Here is a 21,546-nt window from a genome sequence, read left to right as displayed (position 1 = left end):
GTTGTTTCTTTGATTTTCATATTTTTTCTTTTCATGGAAGCTAAAAAGTTCTTTTGAAAGACAGATAGTGGTGAGAGTAAAGTTACCTCTACTAGTTTCGGTCACATCCGGATGTGCCTCCTCGGAGCCTCCTGAGGAAGGTCACCGGATGTGACGGAAACTAGTGGAGGTAACTTTACTCTCACCACTATCTGTCTTTCAAAACAACTTTTTAGCTTCCAAGTTGAATCGAAGACAGTATGAACCTTTACCAAACGTTTTTTCTTTTCATTATACATTTTTACATTTTCTAAATAAAGATCTAAAGATTGAAAAAATGTTAAAAAATAAGTGGACCAGTGCGTGCCCGTGCACATTCACAGCCTGCAGCTTCTTGTAGATCACGTGACTCAGCAGCCTGGTGTCGTTCAGGGTGTCTTCAGTGAGAATCTTGTGTTTGAATATTCAAGGAGAGACAGAAGGCAGTGCTGTAAGAGGCTCAGAAAGGTGCCGTACTCTCTGCTGCATGAGTCAATCTTTAAAAGACAAACTAAAACGTCATGTTCCAAGAGCACGTAGAGCTGATGGAAGATGATTTAAAGTTAAAGGTTGAAACACACACAGTCAGTTCCAGTTGAAGCAGACTGCTTTGGATGTGAGATCTCGCTGATCAGAGCTGATGAGGAAATGAAGGTTGTTTTCTCAGGGTCTGTTGTTGAGATCTGTCTCTGATGTTCCTGTGAAGAGGACCATGTGGAAACAACCACCTGGAGGGCAGAGGAGCCCGGGACACGACTGATGAGGAGAGGACTGACTGATCTGAGGACAGCGGCCTCTTGAAGGGGACCTGAGAGAAGCTGGACCTGGAACCAAGAAAGACTGAGGACAGACTGGCTGAAGGACGGACTGCAGGAGGCTGAGGTGGAGTGTGTGTGTGTGTGTGTGTGTGTGCGTGTGTGTGTGTGTGTGTGTGTGTTCTCGTATTTCTATCAAGTTCTATCAAGGCAAAACGTGGAACGACGTGCCTTGTGGGGACCTTGTTCCGGTCCTAAGTAGGAGAAACAGTGTTTTCTTGACCATGTTGTTGTTACTGAAAAAAGTAAAAGTGCAAAAACATTTCTTTAGGGTTAGGCTTTGTTGTGGTGTGGGTTAGGGTTAGGGTAAGGGTCAGGGTTAGGGGCTAGACATGAATGGGAGTCAATGGAAGGTCCCCACAAGGATAGAAATACGAGACTGAGCGTGTGTGTGTGTGTGTGTGTGTGTGTGTGTGTGTGTGTGTGTGTGTGTGTGTGTGTGTGTGTGTGTGTGTGTGTTAACCACATCCTCACCAGAGCATTTCAAAGTTTCCATCTGATGTTTGTCTGAAACCACACAGAGACTCTGAGACCAACGTTTATTCTTCAGCAACAGAAGCTTCAGTTCAAATCCTCCTGATCTCTGAACATGTTTCTCAGCTTTTATCTGGATTTCCTACAAAACCAGTGAAGAAACAGGTAATCAGCCTAAAACCAGTGGAACACAGAAACTGGTTGAAAATGAAGTCAGAAAACATTAGAAATAAAAAGCACAGCAGTTTGAGCAGCAAGAGTGAAAAACTTCCAGAAAACAGAAGAAAGCAAATTATACTGAATAAAAAAGCCATTTTTGGTTATTTAATATGAGGAGTGACTGTTTAACCACCAGAGAGACGACAGAGAAGAAAACTGAATAAAACTCAATGAAAACCTGTTAAAACTGAATAAAATGAATAAAAAAACATGATCAAAGTCAAATAAAACTTAATAAAAACCAGTTCAAACTCAATTAAAACTCAAGAGAATCCAGTCTGAACTCAGCAGAACTCAGTAGAACTCAGCAGTGTGGAGGTCTGGGTCCGGATGGGTCTGGACTGGGGGGTCACCTCAGGGAGGAGTAGACCACGTCAGGCTCTGGAGGAATCTCTGAAAACACCAACAGGAAATAAACCAAGTGAAACATTGAGACATTTGATTCAGAGTTTGATCCTGAAGAGAAAAAGTAGAACCAGAATCCAGACTTGATTCAAACCAGAATGTTTCCTGTGAAACAGGAAGAAGCAGCAGGAGGCGGCTCCATCTGTGAAAACACTCTGAGAGCAGCTGATACACACTAAAGCACAGGAGCTGCTTCTACTGGACTCTACTGCTGATTCACTCTGACAGGAACATCTGGAAAGACTCTGCTCTGATCCACTGGTCCACACTTTATCTGAGCTCTGGAGCAACAGAACCACAAGCAGGAGAACCAGGGTCAGACTGACAGGAGAACCAGGGTCAGACTGACAGGAGAACCAGGGTCAGACTGACAGGAGAACCAGGGTCAGACTGACAGGAGAACCAGGGTCAGACTGACAGGAGAACCAGGGTCAGACTGACAGGAGAACCAGGGTCAGTTCTTACCTGACTTCTCCGCTCGGCTTCGTTTCTCTTTGACGATTTTCTTGAGAAACGTCTGAAAGTGACTTCTGAAAACACTGGATCCACATCTGGAACACAGAACACACAGTCTGATACACACAGTGTGTGTGTGTGTGTGTGTGTGTGTGTGTGTGTGTGTGTGTGTGTGTGTGTGTGTGTGTGTGTGTGTTGAAGATAAGCCACCACATCCTGAAACACCTCTTGTACTAAAAAACCTTGTTGCCATGGAAACATGCTCGAAACATGCTCGAGGCAGAGAGTGGTCACTGTGATGGTTTTAGTGAGAAACAGGAAGTCAGACTAACATGGGCCTTTTTAACCACACTCACACACACACACACACACATACACACACACTGTGTGTGTATTAGACTGTGTGTTCTGTGGGTGGGGGTCTGGGTGGGGGTCTGGGTGGAGGTCTGGGTGGGGGTCTGGGTGGGGGTCTGAGTGGGGGTCTGGAGCTCCTACCTCTGCTCCGTCTGACCGGCTGCTGCTGACGCTGCAGGATGTTGACGTCGCTGTAGGTGACTTCAGGTTCTGCTGCCGAGCCTGAACACAGAACGTCCAGAACGTCAACAGTCGTCCGTCTGAAGAGACAAACCTTCAGGAGTCTGCTGCTCACCTTCAGGGTTCCTGCTGCAGAACCGGACCAGCAGGAGAACCAGCAGGAGAACCACAACGAGAGAGGAGAGGGAGATCCACACAGGGAGGAGACGGGAGGAGGAACCAGGAGGAGGATCAGAGGAGGAACCAGGAGGAGGATCAGAGGAGGAACCAGGAGGAGGATCTGTCTTGTGGTTCCCTGAAATCAGTCTCAGTTGAAGGAGGTTCTCAGCAGCAGACCTGCAGCAGGTTCGTCCTCCTCACCTGAGACAGAGATCCAGCTGGGTGGAGACTCTCCAACACCTCTGAAGCTACACCTGTAGAGGCCTTCAGCAGAGCGGGAAACATGGCGGAGGGTCATGTGACCTGTGGACTCGGTCCCGATGGAGACGCCGTCTTTAAAGAACTCAGCTGAGAGGGTGGAGGGAGCGCTGGTTCTACAACCCAGAGTGACGTCCTGTCCCTCCATCACAGGGAGGACTGGACTCTGGAGGACCACTGTATCTGGACACAGAGAGCAGAGTCCAGCATCTGAGACACACACACACACACACACACACACACACACACACACACACACACACACACACACACACACACACAAACTGTCTTGTATTTCTATCCTTGTGGGGACCGTCCATTGACTCCCATTCATGTCTAGCCCCTAACCCTGACCCTTACCCTAACCCTAACCCACACCACAACAAAGCCTAACCCTAAACAAATGTTTTTGCACTTTTACTTTTTTCAGTAACAACAACATGGTCAAGAAAACACTGTTTCTCCTACTTAGGACCGGAAAAAGGTCCCCACAAGGCACGTCGTTCCACGTTTTGCTATCCTTGTGGGGACATTTGGCCCCGACAAGGATAGAAATACAAGAACACACACACACACACACACACACACACACACACACACACACACACTCTTACCAGCTACAGTGATGTTGATGCTGCTTCCAGCTGCTCCCTCTCTGGACTCACACCAGTAAACTCCACTGTCTCTGGGGTAAATTCCTGAGAAGTTACAGGAGGAACCAGCAGGTTTTCCCTACCCGTCTCCACATGAACTCCTCTGTCTGCTGCTGGTCTTCCTCCACACTGTCCAGCCGTCCTCCTCACAGCTCAGAGACACTGAGTCTCCTTGAAGGAACTGAGACCTGCTGGGACTCACAGTCAGTCCTGCTGAGAACGCTGAAACAGGGACCAGAGCTGCTGAGAGAGGAACATCTTCATCTGTCTGGAACGTCTGTGAACCTTCATATCATCAATAACGTCACTCTGTTCTGTTCACTTCATGCAGTCAATGCATTTTAAGTCTTGTCCCTGAAACAGCTTCCTTTGCAGAAAATTCTAAAAATGGAAACAGTGACTCATTTTTGCTGAAAAGATAGTTTTGGGGATAAAATGGCTCTTTCAAAATAAGACCAATGGGAAACATCTCCCATTGGATTCCATGCCAAATTGAGGTATTCTGAACCTCCAGTTCTCACAGCGTAGTGCAGAGGGTGAAGATTTTACAAAGCATTCTGGTAATATTGGTATTCACTCAAACAAGAGACTTGGAATAGTTCCAGAGCATTCTGTGACCCACAAAACAGAAATCTGGACAATCGGGACACTTGTGGTCAAAAATACAAGGAAAAGTACGTTTGGCGTTCATCTTGGATTCTGTCCTGAATCACCACTTTATCTTGAAAGTGATTTCAAAACCCAACTATATTTGAATCCAGCACCTCTTGAAAAAGCAAATCTGTCGGGAACATAACAGCAGCCAGACTCCCATTCTGCTGCCTCCATGCTGGACAGGACAGGTAAAAAAAACAAACTCATGATAAAAAGTAATGAACCTGGTCACATAGAGCTATTATATGATCAATCACTGAGGAACTGGAGTCAGATTGTAGCAAAAAATACATTTGGCGGCCATTTTGGACGCCATCTTGAATTTACTGACGAACATACAGAGATTATGAAGTAGAATTATCAAACTTCTAATCAATGAATTCTCTGTTCTGGAATAAAATTTGTTTTTCATCAGGTTTACATTAAATTACATCCCAGAATTTCCATCTCGGCCAGGAGCAGTTTATCCATTAAGATGGTGCCAAACATGGCGTTACATTTCCAATTGTAGAAAAAAAATAGAGGAAGTGTTTCACTGAACGGCGTCTTAATTTAGAAAGTTGAGTAATCACATGACAAGAATGTTTTGTAAAATCTTCACCTTTGATGCTGCGCTGTGAGAACAGGAAGTTCAGAATATCTCAGTTTAACATGGAATCCAACGGGAGACGTTTCTCAGCCCTTATTTTGAAAGAGCCATTTCAATCTGTAAAACTATTTTTTGACCAAAAATGACTCTACCCCATTCCTTCAATGTATTTAAAGTCAATGAACCCAGTGTCACGAAAGTCTGAGACCTGCCATGTTCCACCCCTCATTTCCTCAGACGGCTCATTAAGAAGCAAAGAAATCAAACTGTTCATCTCCTGGAGACCAGCGGCTCACGACACCAGGAGAGCATTAAATCTTATATCACCTAAAATAACCGTCAGCCTCCCAGGCTGCTTCGCCTCGATGCTCAAAAGGCGTTTGACTGCATGAAGTGGAACTTCTTCTAACACTGGAGGTTTTTGGGTTTCATTCAACGTCTAAAAACTGTTAGAAATCTGTTCATAAAATCCCAAATCATGGATCAGAATCGATGGATGTTGCTCATGTGGAGGAAAATAATGTTGAGGGAAATATGATAAAAGTAGAAATTAAGTGTTAGAATAAAACGTAATGTTGTTTTGCATTGTTGCTCTCTCTCTCTCTCTCTCTCTCTCTCTCTCTCTCTCTCTCTCTCTCTCTCTCACTGCAGTGGACACACCCTCTTTATCCTGCAGCTACAATCAGCTGTGGCTGCTCTCACCTGGAGTCCATGCAGGAAAATCATGTTTCAGTCAAAACACTCACAATTTTTCTGTCTCAACAGAGAGGAAATTATGGTCTATCATGGACTCAGGATTTACCAGACGGACAAAGAACTAATATATGTTCGTCACAACTTCAAAGAGAATGTAACCTCCCAGCACATGACATTTATAAATTCTTACAACTAAGACATTTTCTACAGAAACACCAGGAGAGGGACAACAATTGAAAAACACCATAAATTAGAGGAAGTGCTGTGGTCATTCTCAGAGGACAAGACAACAAACGGGTTTTAAACCAAAAACCTGAAAGGATCAGTCTCCAGGGTTTTAAACCACGTCTTTGGGACCTTCAGGACTGAAGGGTTCTCTGTGAGGACTCTAATGGACTGGAGGTTCTCACCATGGAACACTCAGAACACGACGAGAACTGAAATTTAAAATCAATCCGAGGTTCAGCAGGAAGCCAGTGACGACCAGAGAGAGAACGAGGTAATGAGGGACGTTCTCGGTGAACCTGTCAGACTTCTGGCTCCAGAGTTTTGTATCATTTGAAGGTCGTTAAGAGCAGCCATGATGAAAAAAGTGAAAAGCAGAATCACAGTAATCACTTCATGATGAAATCAAAGCCTGAACGATCCGTTCCAGGTCGGACTGGGACGAGAGTTTTCTGACCTGAGAGACGCTGAGAGCTGCAGAGAGAGGAGGAGGAAGCAGACTGACCTGGAAGCGTTGCTGTGTAGATGATCAGAGAGGTCAGAGCTGAGGAGGACAGGCAGGTTAGTCAGACCTCCACCCGGCCTGACGGAGCAGACGTGGAGCAGAGAGGAGTGTGTCTCACCCAGCAGACGTCTGTCCTCCATGGTGTCCGCTCTCACAGTCAGCCTGCTGGCCGCTGTTCAACACAGTCATTGAAGCCCGCCCTCTTCCTCTGCTCTGTGGTTTCTCTCCTGAGCTGCTGAGGCCGTCTCTCAGTCTCTGTCTTCATGTGAGGACAGAGGACAGACGGGCCGTGCTGCAGGGTCCCCGGTTTGATCCCCAGCAGCCTCTGCTGGTTTTCAACCTGTTTTCACACCCAGAAATAGAGAATCAGAAAAGCCACCAGGGTCCAGGACCCACCGAGGCCGGCGTGAGGGGGGAGGGCGGCGCTTCACGCTGCACAGGCCCTCAGGGTGTTGTGGGCCCCTCGTGGTTCACACTAACTGTTGCTTTGTGTTTCTCTCTGGGGACTCGGACCACTGATGTGGTTGATCTGGTCTCCATGGCAACATCAGCTCGCTTCTGCTCTGGTGGAGCAGAGTGACGAGGATCCAGGTGACTGAGGAGACTCTCTCATGTTGGTCTGGGGGGACGAGACGGTCACTGCTCTGAAGCCTGAAGTCCAGGAGGGAAACTCAGACCGAACTTTGTTCTTGGACTGAAGGGGTTCAACCTGGAAACGGTCTTGGAAGTGGTCCAGGTGCCGGACCGGATCATGTTAGACCTCCTTGGTCCAGTCTCCAGACTGTGACTGAAGGAACAGGATGCTCATTCTGAAAGCGACTTCCTGTCCCAGCCAGGCCTCCACCTCCGGTGGAGACCAAGGAAGCCAACGCTGAAGTGCAGAAAAGCTGTAATTATGGGACAATTCCAGCAGGGGGCGATGGTGATGGTTTAAAAAAGAGCTCAGATGCATTAGAACCCATTAGAATCCACTGAAAAATGCTGAATTTCACAGTGAAATCATTGATTTCAGGAGTTAAAGTTCAGCATAAATCAGCCAATCACAGCTCCTCCTCTGTCCACGTGATGCAGTCATGTGACAGGCTGGACCAATCACATTACATCTGGTTTACAGTGCTCAATGTGGAGATTTCCTGCTGGAGGCTTCAGAAGCTTCACGACCACAGAGGCCCTTATAAATAAAGATTGATTTGGTTTTTTTTTTCCACATTTTTCAATCTTTTGATCTTTATTTAATTCTGAAATAAAAAGATGCAATACAAGCAGGATAAAAAACAAACAATATCAAAATAAATTAAACAACAGTTACATCGAAACATTTTATGATCAATTTAAAATCTGCATTCCCAGGAATAAAGAAGTAAAACAGGAAAACAGAAGTAAAAACAAACAAACCCGCAACCGAACCGCAAACCCGCGCATCAGCCCGATGAGTACCGCGACCCGATCCGACCTGTTGAAGCACGACCCGCAGCCCGACCCGTAACCTGTATTTAAAGTCATCATTTTGGGTCATATTGTCTGCATGCATACAGCACATCACCACAGTTCAGCTGCCAGTGACTAAATAACACCTGAATGAAGCAGCTCTTCCAATAACAGCCTGACTTCAGTCCTGAATCATCAGCCCTGCTGTTCTTCTCCCATACAACTGGAAAAACACTCGTTTGTTACGTTCAATGCTTTTAAACTTTTAATCCCATAAAGGTAACTTTACATGTGTAATAGACTTACTTTCTGTCCAGACTTCAGCAGTTACGAGCCGTGACATGTTTAGAATCCATGGAGGAGAAAAGTAATCCATCAGGGAAACACTGTGATGTTTGAACACTTCAGCAACATTACAAAGTGATAGTTGTACGTTTTATCCATTTATTTCTCAAATATCTAAATAGCTATTAACTGTTTTGGAAGTGGCGCTTGTCAGACGGCGGCAGACCGTTTGATGCTCTCGTCCAATCACAAATTGTGTTATTAGATGGTGAAACGTGTTTAATCAGCTGAGCCAATGACTGTCACAAAATAGCGGAAGCGACCCTCAGAGAGTAAACAATGACCAAGTAGGGCTGGACGATATGGCCAAAAATGTTATCACGATATAGTTCATAATTTCGGTCGATACGATATAATTCCAATAGATATGAATAATACAAAAGCATCAGAAAAACTGTTAAGAATCATGTACATAATGTACTTCCTGTAAAACTAGAAATTATCTATCCAGGAAGCTCCTCCAGTATAAACATTTTAGAAATAAAAACTACAATAAATTAAATGTTTACCTTTTATTTAATAAATATGAAATCACTGTCAAATAAACGTAAGTTTCACCTTTTTCAACATAAATAGCTTTAACTTTACACTTAAATACAGTTATGTTATTGTTATAGATTCAAACAAAGCTGCTTCAACCAGGAAGAAAAATAAAAGTGCTCAGAATTACTGCAATAAACAGAAAAAAGAGTGAGCAACTACAAACATAAAAATATTACTGGGACAGGGGATTGAAATAACTGCCATACACTCACCTTTTCAATATTAACAGCTTTAACTTTTAAACTACAACACAGTTTTTATTATAGATTTAATGAAAGGTGCTTCAACCAGGAAGAAAAACAAAAGTGCTCAGAATTACTAAGGTTAACTACAGAATTACTTAAGGTTGTAGTGATTATGGTGACACTGCAGCGAATCCCTGTACCTTTTTTTCTTCTTTTTTTTGTGGTGTTTGTCTTCACTGTTGCAGCGTCTTGTACATTGTAGACGGTCCCTGAACCCCGCAGCTCCACCGGCTGCTAATCGAAATCAGTATTGCTTTTGAGGCTTGATAGACAGATACTTTTAATAAAAATGAGCTTGCAGCATGTCGTCCAGCTCACAGCGATGGGATGGAGGCGCCCTGTGTGTGTTACTGATGGTTTGTTAAAGAGTCATTGAGACCTAAATCCGTATCTGTCAACATGCTGCTAACTTTAACAGACTGTTCAGTGAATGATATTCCGAACTCGTGGCCACGAATTATATTTAGTGCGCACGATTTATTATTTCGCGGCCACAAATTAGCTTGTGGAAGCTTGTTCAGTGGCGTTTACATCACCAGTTCTCATTTTGGAGCTCAAAGTCACCGCGGTGGAGCTCAGCTTGTAGCTTGTAGCTTGTAGCTTGTAGCCTGAGCTGAGGACAGCAGCTGTGGCTGCAGAGCTCTGATCACTCTCTCGTCTCGCGGCGCTTTCTGCTCGGCTTGAATCAGCTGCGCCGCGAACATCAGAGTGACTGTGAAACGCAGACTGTAAAGCACTACATCCAAAATGTGTTTAAAATTCATATCACCGTTATTGGATAAAAATATACCGCGGTATATATTGCTATCGAAATTTTGTCCAGCCCTATGACAAAGATAGTTTTCTGTGGTTTGCTCAACAAACTGAAAAGCCCGGAAATGGATGCAGAAGAGCAGGTGCAGCTGCAGACAGTCACAGCAGATGGATCACGTCACAACGTTTTTATATTATTATTTTACATTGTTTCTCATGAGTCAATCTACAACCCGCAAGCTATTTTTCCCACCCAGATCCGAACCCGAGAAAAAAAAAAAAGCTTTTAAAAAACCACCAGCAAATCAGCTGTTTTTGCGGGTACCAGTCCCAGTGCAGGACTCTGGTCAAGGAACCATGTCAGAAGCTTTTCATTGTATCAGTCATCACATGATCAACAGTCTGATCAGCTGTCAGAATGAGTCAAGAACAAACTGAAACTCCAGGAATACCCAGTGTTAGCAGCTCCCTGGTGAGGACGGCAGCGATTGGCTGTCCTCAAAGTCTCTACAAGTCGCTCAGAGACGTTATTGCCTAATTTGAAAAATCGGTAGTTTGCGTGAGATTGTAATGGACACAGCAGGAGAGAAGAACAAGGTTGTTGGAGAGACAAAGTTTGTGAAAGAACATCCTGAATATGTTCAGAACTGCAAATGAGCTTTTAGTTCGACTGTTTTTTTAATTTTGCCCTTGCAATAAGCCATCATTTCTCAAAAAGACTTCAAGACTTAGGGCCATTCCCAATTCTCCCCCTTCCCCTCCCCCTCAGCCCTTGGCCCTACCCCTATCACTCTCCTACCCCTTTTAGAATAGGGCTGAGGGCTCAGGCTGTCTTTGCAGCACCACGAATTGGGAAACCCCTTTAAAATAAGGCCATTTTGCAGCAGTGGTTTCCCCCTCCTCTGTGCCAGAGCCAGATTTTACAAGTTTCAGGTCCTATAGCAACACAAAATTATGGATATTAGAAATGATAGAAATTACATTGGAAATTACTTTTATTTTTGTAATAACGGTATTATTATTGACCTTGTATTTCTTTTTGAGTTTTCCCCACTTTTTTTAAGCTTGCTGGTCTGTAACTTCCCCTTCCAAGCCATTGTCTTTTATGAATTTCCTAAAGTAATACATATATATTTCTACAAACACGTTTTATTACTGACATATTGTAGCTTAGATGAATAATATAATTTACTCCCATTGTGTTTTGGCGCTGTATTTTCATTTCAAAATCTTTTCTTCATTTTCACCTCTAAACTGAATCAGCAGTCGGGTTTCATCGGGGTCCCTGTGTCAAACATATTACGTTTAAAACATGATAAAAGATGACATTAATACAGTGGTTAGTGCTCTTCAGAAGTTACATATTAATGATTGGAAACGGTGCTACGCAGCGCTAAAACGTTAATCCATGACTGGGACACTGTCACATTAGTATATCTATAAATTTCAGAGAAACAAATACACTTTCATAGCTTTTTAAATAGTATACAGAAAGCAAGCTTACATTTGTGCGACTCCGTGGTGGGCGCCATGTTATTTTTTACTGGCCAATGTGAAACTCTACCTACCCCTATAGAGAACAGGGAGCATCGATGCAGACTTCGCTGGTAAGGGTGAAATAGCCCTCCCCCTTTCCCCTCCCCCTATTCAAAAAGTAGAATTGGCATAGCCCTGAAGCCTCGTGAACGCGCATGTCATAGGGGGAGGGGGAATGGGGGAGAATTAAGTAGTTTGTCGAGACCCAAATTACGCAAAACAATCTTGTTATGTTGATATCAGATGTTAGAAAATCAAATTCAATCAAAAGAATTAACTGTACCTGCAACCCTCCATCTGATCTGGGCTTAGAACCAGCAAAGTGACCCAAAGCAGACACTTTGGAAGATTTGCTTATTTATTCAATTGTTTCAATTCCAAAAGTTTGATTTAGTTTCTAAACTCTTCTGTCTCTACTATGGAGCCTTCAACAAATGCGGCGCTACAGTCCCACTTTTAAGTGTCCAGAGGGAGGGTCTCAGGTTTGGGAGGGGAATGTATTGAGTGATAAGTGAGCTGTTCATGAGTTGCTGGGGCAGAAACAGAGGAGCAGCTGCAGCATAAGCGTCCTACCAGCCCGACCAGAGCAGAGCAGGTTCCACGCCTGGGTCAGCTTCCCAGGCACATCTTCATGCTGTTGTGCCTGGACGAGGCCTTCGGGCTCGCCGTTAACCTGGCCTGCATTGAAACACATCCAGTAGGCGTCTTGTGTGCACACAGTGTCAATATTCAAACTCCAGCTAAATAACATGCTTTTCTGTGATCAGAGCAGAGTCTTTCCAGATGTTCCTGTCAGAGTGAATCAGCAGTAGAGTCCAGTAGAAGCAGCTCCTGTGCTTTAGTGTGTATCAGCTGCTCTCAGAGTGTTTTCACAGATGGAGCCGCCTCCTGCTGCTTCTTCCTGTTTCACAGGAAACATTCTGGTTTGAATCAAGTCTGGATTCTGGTTCTACTTTTTCTCTTCAGGATCAAACTCTGATTCAAATGTCTCAATGTTTCACTTGGTTTATTTCCTGTTGGTGTTTTCAGAGATTCCTCCAGAGCCTGACGTGGTCTACTCCTCCCTGAGGTGACCCCCCAGTCCAGACCCATCCGGATCCAGACCTCCACACTGCTGAGTTCTACTGAGTTCTACTGAGTTCTACTGAGTTCTGCTGAGTTCTACTGAGTTCTGCTGAGTTCTACTTAGTTCTGCTGAGTTCTACTGAGTTCAGACTGGATTCTGTTGGGTTTTTAGTGATTTACAACAGATTTTTATTGAGATTCACTGAATTAAGATGGTACTGTGATTTTTTTTCTTGGACTGTTGATATTGAGTTTTATTGAGTTTGAACGGGTGTTTATTTTGGTTTATTTAGTTTCATCAAGTCTTCATTGAATTTTATTCACTTTTCTTCTCCATCTGTCGTCTCTCTGATAAAACAGTCGCTGCTCATCTTCAACAACTAAAAAGTAGCTTTTAGTTCAGATTAATCTTCTGTTTTCTGTTTTCTGGAGGTTTTTCACTCTTGCTGCTCAAACTGCTGTGCTTTTAATTTCTAATGTTTTCTGACTTTATTTTCAACCAGTTTCTGTGTTCGACTGGTTTTTGGCTGATTTTCTGTTTCTTCACTGGTTTTGTAGGAAATCCAGATAAAAGCTGAGAAACATGTTCAGAGATCAGGAGGATTTGAACTGAAGCTTCTGTTGGTGAAGAATAAACGTTGGTCTCAGAGTCTCTGTGTGGTTTCAGACAAACATCAGATGGAAAGTTTGGCTCATTTCGGTTCGGATGTGGTTAACACACACACACACACACGCCCACACACACTGCCACAACCACACGCTATGAACAGAGCTCAAAGTTCGATTTGAAGGTGCAATACGCAGTGGAGTGTGAAAATACTTGGTGGGGCAAAGTGCAGTGAAGTGTGTGTGTGTGTGTGTGTGTGTGTGTGTGTGTGTGTGTGTGTGTGTGTGTGTGTGTGTGTGTGTGTGTGTTCTCGTATTTCTATCCTTGTTGGGGCCAAATGTCCCCACAAGGATAGCAAAACTTGGAACGACGTGCCTTGTGGGACCTTTTTCCGGTCCTAAGTAGGAGAAACAGTGTTTTCTTGACCATGTTGTTGTTACTGAAAAAAGTAAAAGTGCAAAAACATTTCTTTAGGGTTAGGCTTTGTTGTGGTGTGGGTTAGGGTTAGGGGCTAGACATGAATGGGAGTCAATGGACGGTCCCCACAAGGATAGAAATACAAGACTGAGCGTGTGTGTGTGTGTGTGTGTGTGTGTGTATGCAGTGCTAAGACTTACAACAGCAAACAATCATCATTAAACTCTGACTGCTGAGACTCTGAGCAGTTCTGGAGCTTTGAGCAGAAAGAAAAGAGTGAAAGGACTGAGTCTGGAAGACTTTGTGGCTTTTCGCTCCCTGTCACTGTAACAGGCTGACGGCCTGCTGTAAGTCACTGATCACAATATTCAGTGAAGCAGAGTGCAGTACTTTAGTAGACGTACATTTTAAAAACATATATTACATAACTATATGTTCAAGTGCTGCCAGTTCCAGATAATCCTGAACTCTGTGTCTTCCTACTACATGAGACACTTGTTCAAAGCTAATGTTCAGTTTTGCATCGTTTATATTCAAACCACCAAGAGCAGGCAGACATCCTGTGCTTTCAATCTACAAACTCAGAATTTATTTTATTCTTCTGTCCTTTATCTTTCACTCATGTGTGAAAAGCCGAGGAGGAACCGAGTGGTCACCCCTGAACCCGGGATGTGGTCAGACCTGGAAGGCTGGGAAGGAAAAATCAAGGTGGAGATTCAGAGTTTCTCACATCCTGGTGGATTGACTCTACGAAGTCCTTTCTGCTGCCCCTAGGGGGCGCCGCAACGTCCAGTTCAGACAATCAATTCAGCAGCATCATCTGGTCAAATCTGCTCCAAATAAGTTGAGACTTCTTGAGGGATGTGTTCACACCTCTGGTTCAGAGTCACACAGAACTTGGAAGCCCCGCCTCCTTCCTGAACCTACTTCCTGGTTGGGAGGAGCTTATGGAATAATTCCACCAGATTCTGATTCTATAGTTTCCAGAGGCCTCACAGTTCAAGGTTCAGGTCAGTGTCTGCTGTAGAGGTCAAATGAGAGCAACAGAGCTCCAGAGGTCAGAGGTCACAGCAGGCTTCGTGTCTCAGAGAGGCATGAAGCCTCTGATCAGGACTTCTGATGAGAAACAGGTTTCTCAGTCTGTGGACTCTTCCGCCCCCTGCTGGTGATTCAGGAGAACTGCTGCACATAAAGCTTGTTTTTTACTTCTGTTTTACTTCCTTTTTGTTCCTGGAAACACAGATTTTAAATTGATGAGAAAATATTTCAAATGTAACAGTTGTTTCTTTGATTTTCATATTTTTTCTTTTCATGGAAGCTAAAAAGTTCTTTTGAAAGACAGATAGTGGTGAGAGTAAAGTTACCTCTACGAGTTTCGGTCACATCCGGATGTGCCTCCTCGGAGCCTCCTGAGGAAGGTCACCGGATGTGACCGAAACTAGTGGAGGTAACTTTACTCTCACCACTATCTGTCTTTCAAAACAACTTTTTAGCTTCCAAGTTGAATCGAAGACAGTATGAACCTTTACCAAACGTTTTTTCTTTTCATTATACATTTTTACATTTTCTAAATAAAGATCTAAAGATTGATAAAATGTGAAAAAATAAGTGGACCAGTGCGTGCCCGTGCACATTCACAGCCTGCAGCTTCTTGTAGATCACGTGACTCAGCAGCCTGGTGTCGTTCAGGGTGTCTTCAGTGAGAATCTAGTGTTTGAATATTCAAGGAAAGACAGAAGGCAGTGCTGTAAGAGGCTCAGAAAGGTGCCGTACTCTCTGCTGCATGAGTCAATCTTTAAAAGACAAACAAAAACATCATGTTCCAAGAGCACGTACAGCTGATGGAAGATGATTTAAAGTTAACGGTTGAAACACACACAGTCAGTTCCAGTTGAAGCAGACTGCTTTGGATGTGAGATCTCGCTGATCAGAGCTGATGAGGAAATGAAGGTTGTTTTCTCAGGGTCTGTTGTTGAGATCTGTCTCTGATGTTACTGTGAAGAGGACCATGTGGAAACAACCACCTGGAGGGCAGAGGAGCCCGGGACACGACTGATGAGGAGAGGACTGACTGATCTGAGGACAGCGGCCTCTTGAAGGGGACCTGAGAGAAGCTGGACCTGGAACCAAGAAAGACTGAGGACAGACTGGCTGAAGGACGGACTGCAGGAGGCTGAGGTGGAGAGTGTGTGAGTGTGTGTGTGTGTGTGTGTGTGTGTGTGTGTGTGTGTGTGTGTGTAACCACATCCTCACCAGAGCATTTCAAACTTTCCATCTGATGTTTGTCTGAAACCACACAGAGACTCTGAGACCAACGTTTATTCTTCAGCAACAGAAGCTTCAGTTCAAATCCTCCTGATCTCTGAACATGTTTCTCAGCTTTTATCTGGATTTCCTACAAAACCAGTGAAGAAACAGGTAATCAGCCTAAAACCAGTGGAACACAGAAACTGGTTGAAAATAAAGTCAGAAAACATTAGAAATAAAAAGCACAGCAGTTTGAGCAGCAAGAGTGAAAAACTTCCAGAAAACAGAAGAAAGCAAATTATACTGAATAAAAAAGCCATTTTTGGTTATTTAATATGAGGAGTGACTGTTTAACCACCAGAGAGACGACAGAGAAGAAAACTGAATAAAACTCAATGAAAACCTGTTAAAACTGAATAAAATGAACAAAAAAACATGATCAAAGTGAAATAAAACTTAATAAAAACCAGTTCAAACTCAATTAAAACTCAAGAGAATCCAGTCTGAACTCAGTAGAACTCAGTAGAACTCAGTAGAACTCAGCAGTGTGGAGGTCTGGATCCGGATGGGTCTGGACTGGGGGGTCACCTCAGGGAGGAGTAGACCACGTCAGGCTCTGGAGGAATCTCTGAAAACACCAACAGGAAATAAACCAAGTGAAACATTGAGACATTTGATTCAGAGTTTGATCCTGAAGAGAAAAAGTAGAACCAGAATCCAGACTTGATTCAAACCAGAATGTTTCCTGTGAAACAGGAAGAAGCAGCAGGAGGCGGCTCCATCTGTGAAAACACTCTGAGAGCAGCTGATACACACTAAAGCACAGGAGCTGCTTCTACTGGACTCTACTGCTGATTCACTCTGACAGGAACATCTGGAAAGACTCTGCTCTGATCCACTGGTCCACACTTTATCTGAGCTCTGGAGCAACAGAACCACAAGCAGGAGAACCAGGGTCAGACTGACAGGAGAACCAGGGTCAGACTGACAGGAGAACCAGGGTCAGACTGACAGGAGAACCAGGGTCAGTTCTTACCTGACTTCTCCGCTCAGCTTCGTTTCTCTTTGACGATTTTCTTGAGAAACGTCTGAAAGTGACTTCTGAAAACACTGGATCCACATCTGGAACACAGAACACATAGTCTGATACACACAGTGTGTGTGTGAGTGTGTGTGTGTGTGGGTGTGTTGAAGATAAGCCACCACATCCTGAAACACCTCTTTTACTAAAAAACCTTGTTGCCATGGAAACATGTGCCAGTCAGAGAGTGGTCACTGTGATGGTTTTAGTGAGGAACAGGAAGTCAGACTAACATGGGCCTGTTAACCACACACACACGGAAGGTTGAAGAGGGTCTGGGTGGGGGTCTGGGTGGGGGTCTGGGTGGGGGTCTGGAGCTCCTACCTCTGCTCCGTCTGACCGGCTGCTGCTGACGCTGCAGGATGTTGACGTCGCTGTCGGTGACTTCAGGTTCTGCTGCCGAGCCTGAACACAGAACGTCCAGAACGTCAACAGTCGTCCGTCTGAAGAGACAAACCTTCAGGAGTCTGCTGCTCACCTTCAGGGTTCCTGCTGCAGAACCGGACCAGCAGGAGAACCAGCAGGAGAACCACAACGAGAGAGGAGAGGGAGATCCCCACAGGGAGGAGACGGGAGGAGGAACCAGGAGGAGGATCAGAGGAGGAACCAGGAGGAGGATCAGAGGAGGAACCAGGAGGAGGATCAGAGGAGGAACCAGGAGGAGGATCAGAGGAGGAACCAGGAGGAGGTTCTGTCTTGTGGTTCCCTGAAATCAGTCTCAGTTGAAGGAGGTTCTCAGCAGCAGACCTGCAGCAGGTTCGTCCTCCTCACCTGAGACAGAGATCCAGCTGGGTGGAGACTCTCCAACACCTCTGAAGCTACACCTGTAGAGGCCTTCAGCAGAGCGGGAAACATGGCGGAGGGTCATGTGACCTGTGGACTCGGTCCCGATGGAGACGCCATCTTTAAAGAACTCAGCTGAGAGGGTGGAGGGAGCGCTGGTTCTACAACCCAGAGTGACGTCCTGTCCCTCCATCACAGGGAGGACTGGACTCTGGAGGACCACTGTATCTGGACACAGAGAGCAGAGTCCAGCATCTGAGACACACACACACACACACACACACACACACACACACACACACACACACACACACACACACACAAACTGTCTTGTATTTCTATCCTTGTGGGGACCGTCCATTGACTCCCATTCATGTCTAGCCCCTAACCCTGACCCTTACCCTAACCCTAACCCACACCACAACAAAGCCTAACCCTAAACAAATGTTTTTGCACTTTTACTTTTTTCAGTAACAACAACATGGTCAAGAAAACACTGTTTCTCCTACTTAGGACCGGAAAAAGGTCCCCACAAGGCACGTCGTTCCACGTTTTGCTATCCTTGTGGGGACATTTGGCCCCGACAAGGATAGAAATACAAGAACACACACACACACACACACACACACACACACACACACACACACACACACTCTTACCAGCTACAGTGATGTTGATGCTGCTTCCAGCTGCTCCCTCTCTGGACTCACACCAGTAAACTCCACTGTCTCTGGGGTAAATTCCTGAGAAGTTACAGGAGGAACCAGCAGGTTTTCCCCACCCGTCTCCACATGAACTCCTCTGTCTGCTGCTGGTCTTCCTCCACACTGTCCAGCCGTCCTCCTCACAGCTCAGAGACACTGAATCTCTTTGAAGGAACTGAGATCTGCTGGGACTCACAGTCAGTCCTGCTGAGAACGCTGAAACAGGGACCAGAGCTGCTGAGAGAGGAACATCTTCATCTGTCTGGAACGTCTGTGAACCTTCATATCATCAATAACGTCACTGTGTTCTGTTCACTTCATGCAGTCAATGCATTTTAAGTCTTGTCCCTGAAACAGCTTCCTTTGCAGAAAATTCTAAAAATGGAAACAGTGACTCATTTTTGCTGAAAAGATAGTTTTGGGGATAAAATGGCTCTTTCAAAATAAGACCAATGGGAAACATCTCCCATTGGATTCCATGCCAAATTGAGGTATTCTGAACCTCCAGTTCTCACAGCGTAGTGCAGAGGGTGAAGATTTTACAAAGCATTCTGGTAATATTGGTATTCACTCAAACAAGAGACTTGGAATAGTTCCAGAGCATTCTGTGACCCACAAAACAGAAATCTGGACAATTGGGACACTTGTGGTCCAAAATACAAGGAAAAGTACGTTTGGCGTTCATCTTGGATTCTGTCCTGAATCACCACTTTATCTTGAAAGTGACTTAAAAACCCAACTATATTTGAATCCAGCACCTCTTGAAAAAGCAAATCTGTCGGGAACATAACAGCAGCCAGACTCCCTTTCTGCTGCCTCCATGCTGGACAGGACAGGTAAAAAAAAAAACTCATGATAAAAAGTAATGAACCTGGTCACATAGAGCTATTATATGATCAATCACTGAGGAACTGGAGTCAGATTGTAGCAAAAAATACATTTGGCGGCCATTTTGGACGCCATCTTGAATTTACTGACGAACATACAGAGATTATGAAGTAGAATTATCAAACTTCTAATCAATGAATTCTCTGTTCTGGAATAAAATTTGTTTTTCATCAGGTTTACATTAAATTACATCCCAGAATTTCCATCTCGGCCAGGAGCAGTTTATCCATTAAGATGGTGCCAAACATGGCATTACATTTCCAATTGTAGAAAAAAAATAGAGGAAGTGTTTCACTGAACGGCGTCTTAATTTAGAGAGTTGAGGAATCATATTACAAGAATGTTTTGTAAAATCTTCACCTTTGATGCTGCGCTGTGAGAACAGGAAGTTCAGAATATCTCAGTTTACCATGGAATCCAACGGGAGACGTTTCTCAGCCCTTATTTTGAAAGAGCCATTTCAATCTGTAAAATAATTTTTTTAACAAATATGACTCTACCCCATTCTTTAAATGTATTTAAAGTCAATGAACCCGGTATCATGAAAGTCTGAGGCCTGCCATGTTCCACCCCTCATTTCCTCAGATGGCTCATTAAGAGACTTCAGCAGCAAAGGAATCAAACTGTTCATCTGTTTGAGACCAGCGGCTCACGACACCAGGAGAACATTAAATCTTATATCACCTAAAATAACCGTCAGCCTCCCAGGCTGCGTCACCTCGATGCTCAAAAGGCGTTTGACTGCATGAAGTGGAACTTCTTCTGACAGTGGAGGTTTTTGGGTTTCATTCAACGTCTAAAACTGTGAGAAAACTGTTCATAAAATCCCAAATCATGGATCAGAATCGATGGATGTTGCTCATGTGGAGGAAAATAATGTTGAGGGAAATATGATAAAAGTAGAAATTAAGTGTTAGAATAAAACGTAATGTTGTTTTGCATTGTTGCTCTCTCTCTCTCTCTCTCTCTCTCTCTCTCTCTCTCTCTCTCTCTCTCTCTCTCTCTCTCTCTCTCTCTCTCTCTCTCTCTCTCACTGCAGCAGACACACCCTCTTTATCCTGCAGCTACAATCAGCTGTGGCTGCTCTCACCTGGAGTCCATGCGGGAAAATCATGTTTCAGTCAAAACACTCACAATTTTTCTGTCTCAACAGAGAGGAAATTATGGTCTATCATGGACTCAGGATTTACCAGACGGACAAAGGACTAATATATGTTCGTCACAACTTCAAAGAGAATGTAACCTCCCAGCACAGGACATTTATAAATTCTTACAACTAAGACATTTTCTACAGAAACACCAGGAGAGGGACAACAATTGAAAAACACCATAAATTAGAGGAAGTGCTGTGGTCATTCTCAGAGGACAAGACAACAAACGGGTTTTAAACCAAAAACCTGAAAGGATCGGTCTCCAGGGTTTTAAACCACGTCTTTGGGACCATCAGGACCGAAGGGTTCTCTGTGAGGACTCTAATGGACTGGAGGTTCTCACCATGGAACACTCAGAACACGACGAGAACGGAACTTTAAAATCAATCCGAGGCTCAACAGGAAGCCAAAGACGACCACAGAGAGAACGAGGTAATGAGGGACGTTCTCGGTGAACCTGTCAGACTTCTGGCTCCAGAGTTTTGTGTCATTTGAAGGTCGTTAAGAGCAGCCATGATGAAAAAAGTGAAAAGCAGAATCACAGTAATCAGTTCCTGATGAAATCAAAGCCTGAACGATCCGTTCCAGGTCGGACTGGGACGAGAGTTTTCTGACCTGAGAGACGCTGAGAGCTGCAGAGTGAGGAGGAGGAAGCAGACTGACCTGGAAGCGTTGCTGTGTAGATGATCAGAGAGGTCAGAGCTGAGGAGGACAGGCAGGTTAGTCAGACCTCCACCCGGCCTGACGGAGCAGACGTGGAGCAGAGAGGAGTGTGTCTCACCCAGCAGACGTCTGTCCTCCATGGTGTCCGCTCTCACAGTCAGCCTGCTGGCCGCTGTTCAACACAGTCATTGAAGCCCGCCCTCTTCCTCTGCTCTGTGGTTTCTCTCCTGAGCTGCTGAGGCCGTCTCTCAGTCTCTGTCTTCATGTGAGGACAGAGGACAGACGGGCCGCGCTGCAGGACCCCCGGTTTGATCCCCAGCAGCCTCTGCTGGTTTTCAACCTGTTTTCACACCCAGAAATAGAGAATCAGAAAAGCCACCAGGGTCCAGGACCCACCGAGGCCGGCGTGAGGGGGGAGGGCGGCGCTTCA

At 44.7% G+C, this 21,546-nt stretch overlaps 2 protein-coding genes across 17 annotated transcripts; both read right to left on the bottom strand.

Moving 5' to 3' along the window:
- Positions 1–1,358: 1,358 nt before the first annotated feature.
- On the bottom strand, positions 1,359–7,009 carry LOC115409226 (uncharacterized). 11 transcript variants are annotated; one of them, XR_003933924.1, is made up of 8 exons: positions 6,779–6,937; positions 6,661–6,699; positions 3,953–4,234; positions 3,282–3,521; positions 3,037–3,216; positions 2,883–2,963; positions 2,397–2,482; positions 1,359–1,919 (listed from the first exon to the last, which is right to left on the bottom strand). XR_003933924.1 is itself a non-coding variant. In XM_030120301.1 (6 exons), the coding sequence occupies exons 2-6, from the start codon at positions 3,484–3,486 to the stop codon at positions 1,970–1,972; spliced, it is 795 nt and encodes a 264-aa protein (XP_029976161.1). In that variant the 5' UTR covers positions 3,487–3,521; positions 3,953–4,212; the 3' UTR covers positions 1,935–1,969. The 11 variants fall into 11 exon arrangements, 1 of the variants encoding a protein (XP_029976161.1); XR_003933925.1 differs by having other exon boundaries at positions 3,953–4,231; XR_003933927.1 differs by having other exon boundaries at positions 3,037–3,050; positions 3,953–6,699; positions 6,779–7,009.
- Positions 7,010–15,903: 8,894 nt separating this feature from the next.
- On the bottom strand, positions 15,904–21,344 carry LOC115408967 (uncharacterized). 6 transcript variants are annotated; one of them, XM_030119920.1, is made up of 8 exons: positions 21,235–21,344; positions 21,117–21,155; positions 18,370–18,648; positions 17,699–17,938; positions 17,406–17,633; positions 17,252–17,332; positions 16,883–16,968; positions 15,904–16,474 (listed from the first exon to the last, which is right to left on the bottom strand). In XM_030119920.1, exons 1-8 carry the CDS (start codon positions 21,254–21,256, stop codon positions 16,436–16,438), a joined length of 1,014 nt encoding a protein of 337 aa, XP_029975780.1. In that variant the 5' UTR covers positions 21,257–21,344; the 3' UTR covers positions 15,904–16,435. The 6 variants fall into 6 exon arrangements, with proteins under 6 accessions (XP_029975780.1, XP_029975773.1, XP_029975792.1 ...); XM_030119913.1 differs by having other exon boundaries at positions 18,370–18,651; positions 21,235–21,337; XM_030119932.1 differs by having other exon boundaries at positions 17,406–17,419; positions 18,370–18,651; positions 21,235–21,337.
- Positions 21,345–21,546: the final 202 nt, after the last annotated feature.

This window comes from Salarias fasciatus, chromosome 3, assembly GCF_902148845.1.
Source record: "Salarias fasciatus chromosome 3, fSalaFa1.1, whole genome shotgun sequence".
NCBI classification, from domain to species: Eukaryota; Metazoa; Chordata; class Actinopteri; order Blenniiformes; family Blenniidae; genus Salarias; species Salarias fasciatus.
The sequence above is the reverse complement of the archived record's forward strand: the minus strand, read 5'-3'. Positions and strand labels throughout refer to the sequence as shown.

Bases quoted from the DNA above. Each gene is read 5' to 3' on its own strand.
- LOC115409226 (XM_030120301.1), bottom strand. From the start codon at position 3,486: ATGGAGGGACAGGACGTCACTCTGGGTTGTAGAACCAGCGCTCCCTCC. The intron at 2,964-3,036 runs GTGAGCAGCAGA...TTCTGTGTTCAG, and splicing joins CTGCAGCAGGAACCCTGAAG to GCTCGGCAGCAGAACCTGAA. The intron at 2,213-2,396 runs GTAAGAACTGAC...CTGTTGCTCCAG, and splicing joins AAGCCGAGCGGAGAAGTCAG to AGCTCAGATAAAGTGTGGAC.
- LOC115408967 (XM_030119913.1), bottom strand. From the start codon at position 21,256: ATGGAGGACAGACGTCTGCTGG. The intron at 18,652-21,116 runs GTCAGTCTGCTT...TTCCTCTCTCAG, and splicing joins CTACACAGCAACGCTTCCAG to CAGCTCTGGTCCCTGTTTCA. The intron at 16,475-16,882 runs GTAAGAACTGAC...TGGTGTTTTCAG, and splicing joins AAGCTGAGCGGAGAAGTCAG to AGATTCCTCCAGAGCCTGAC.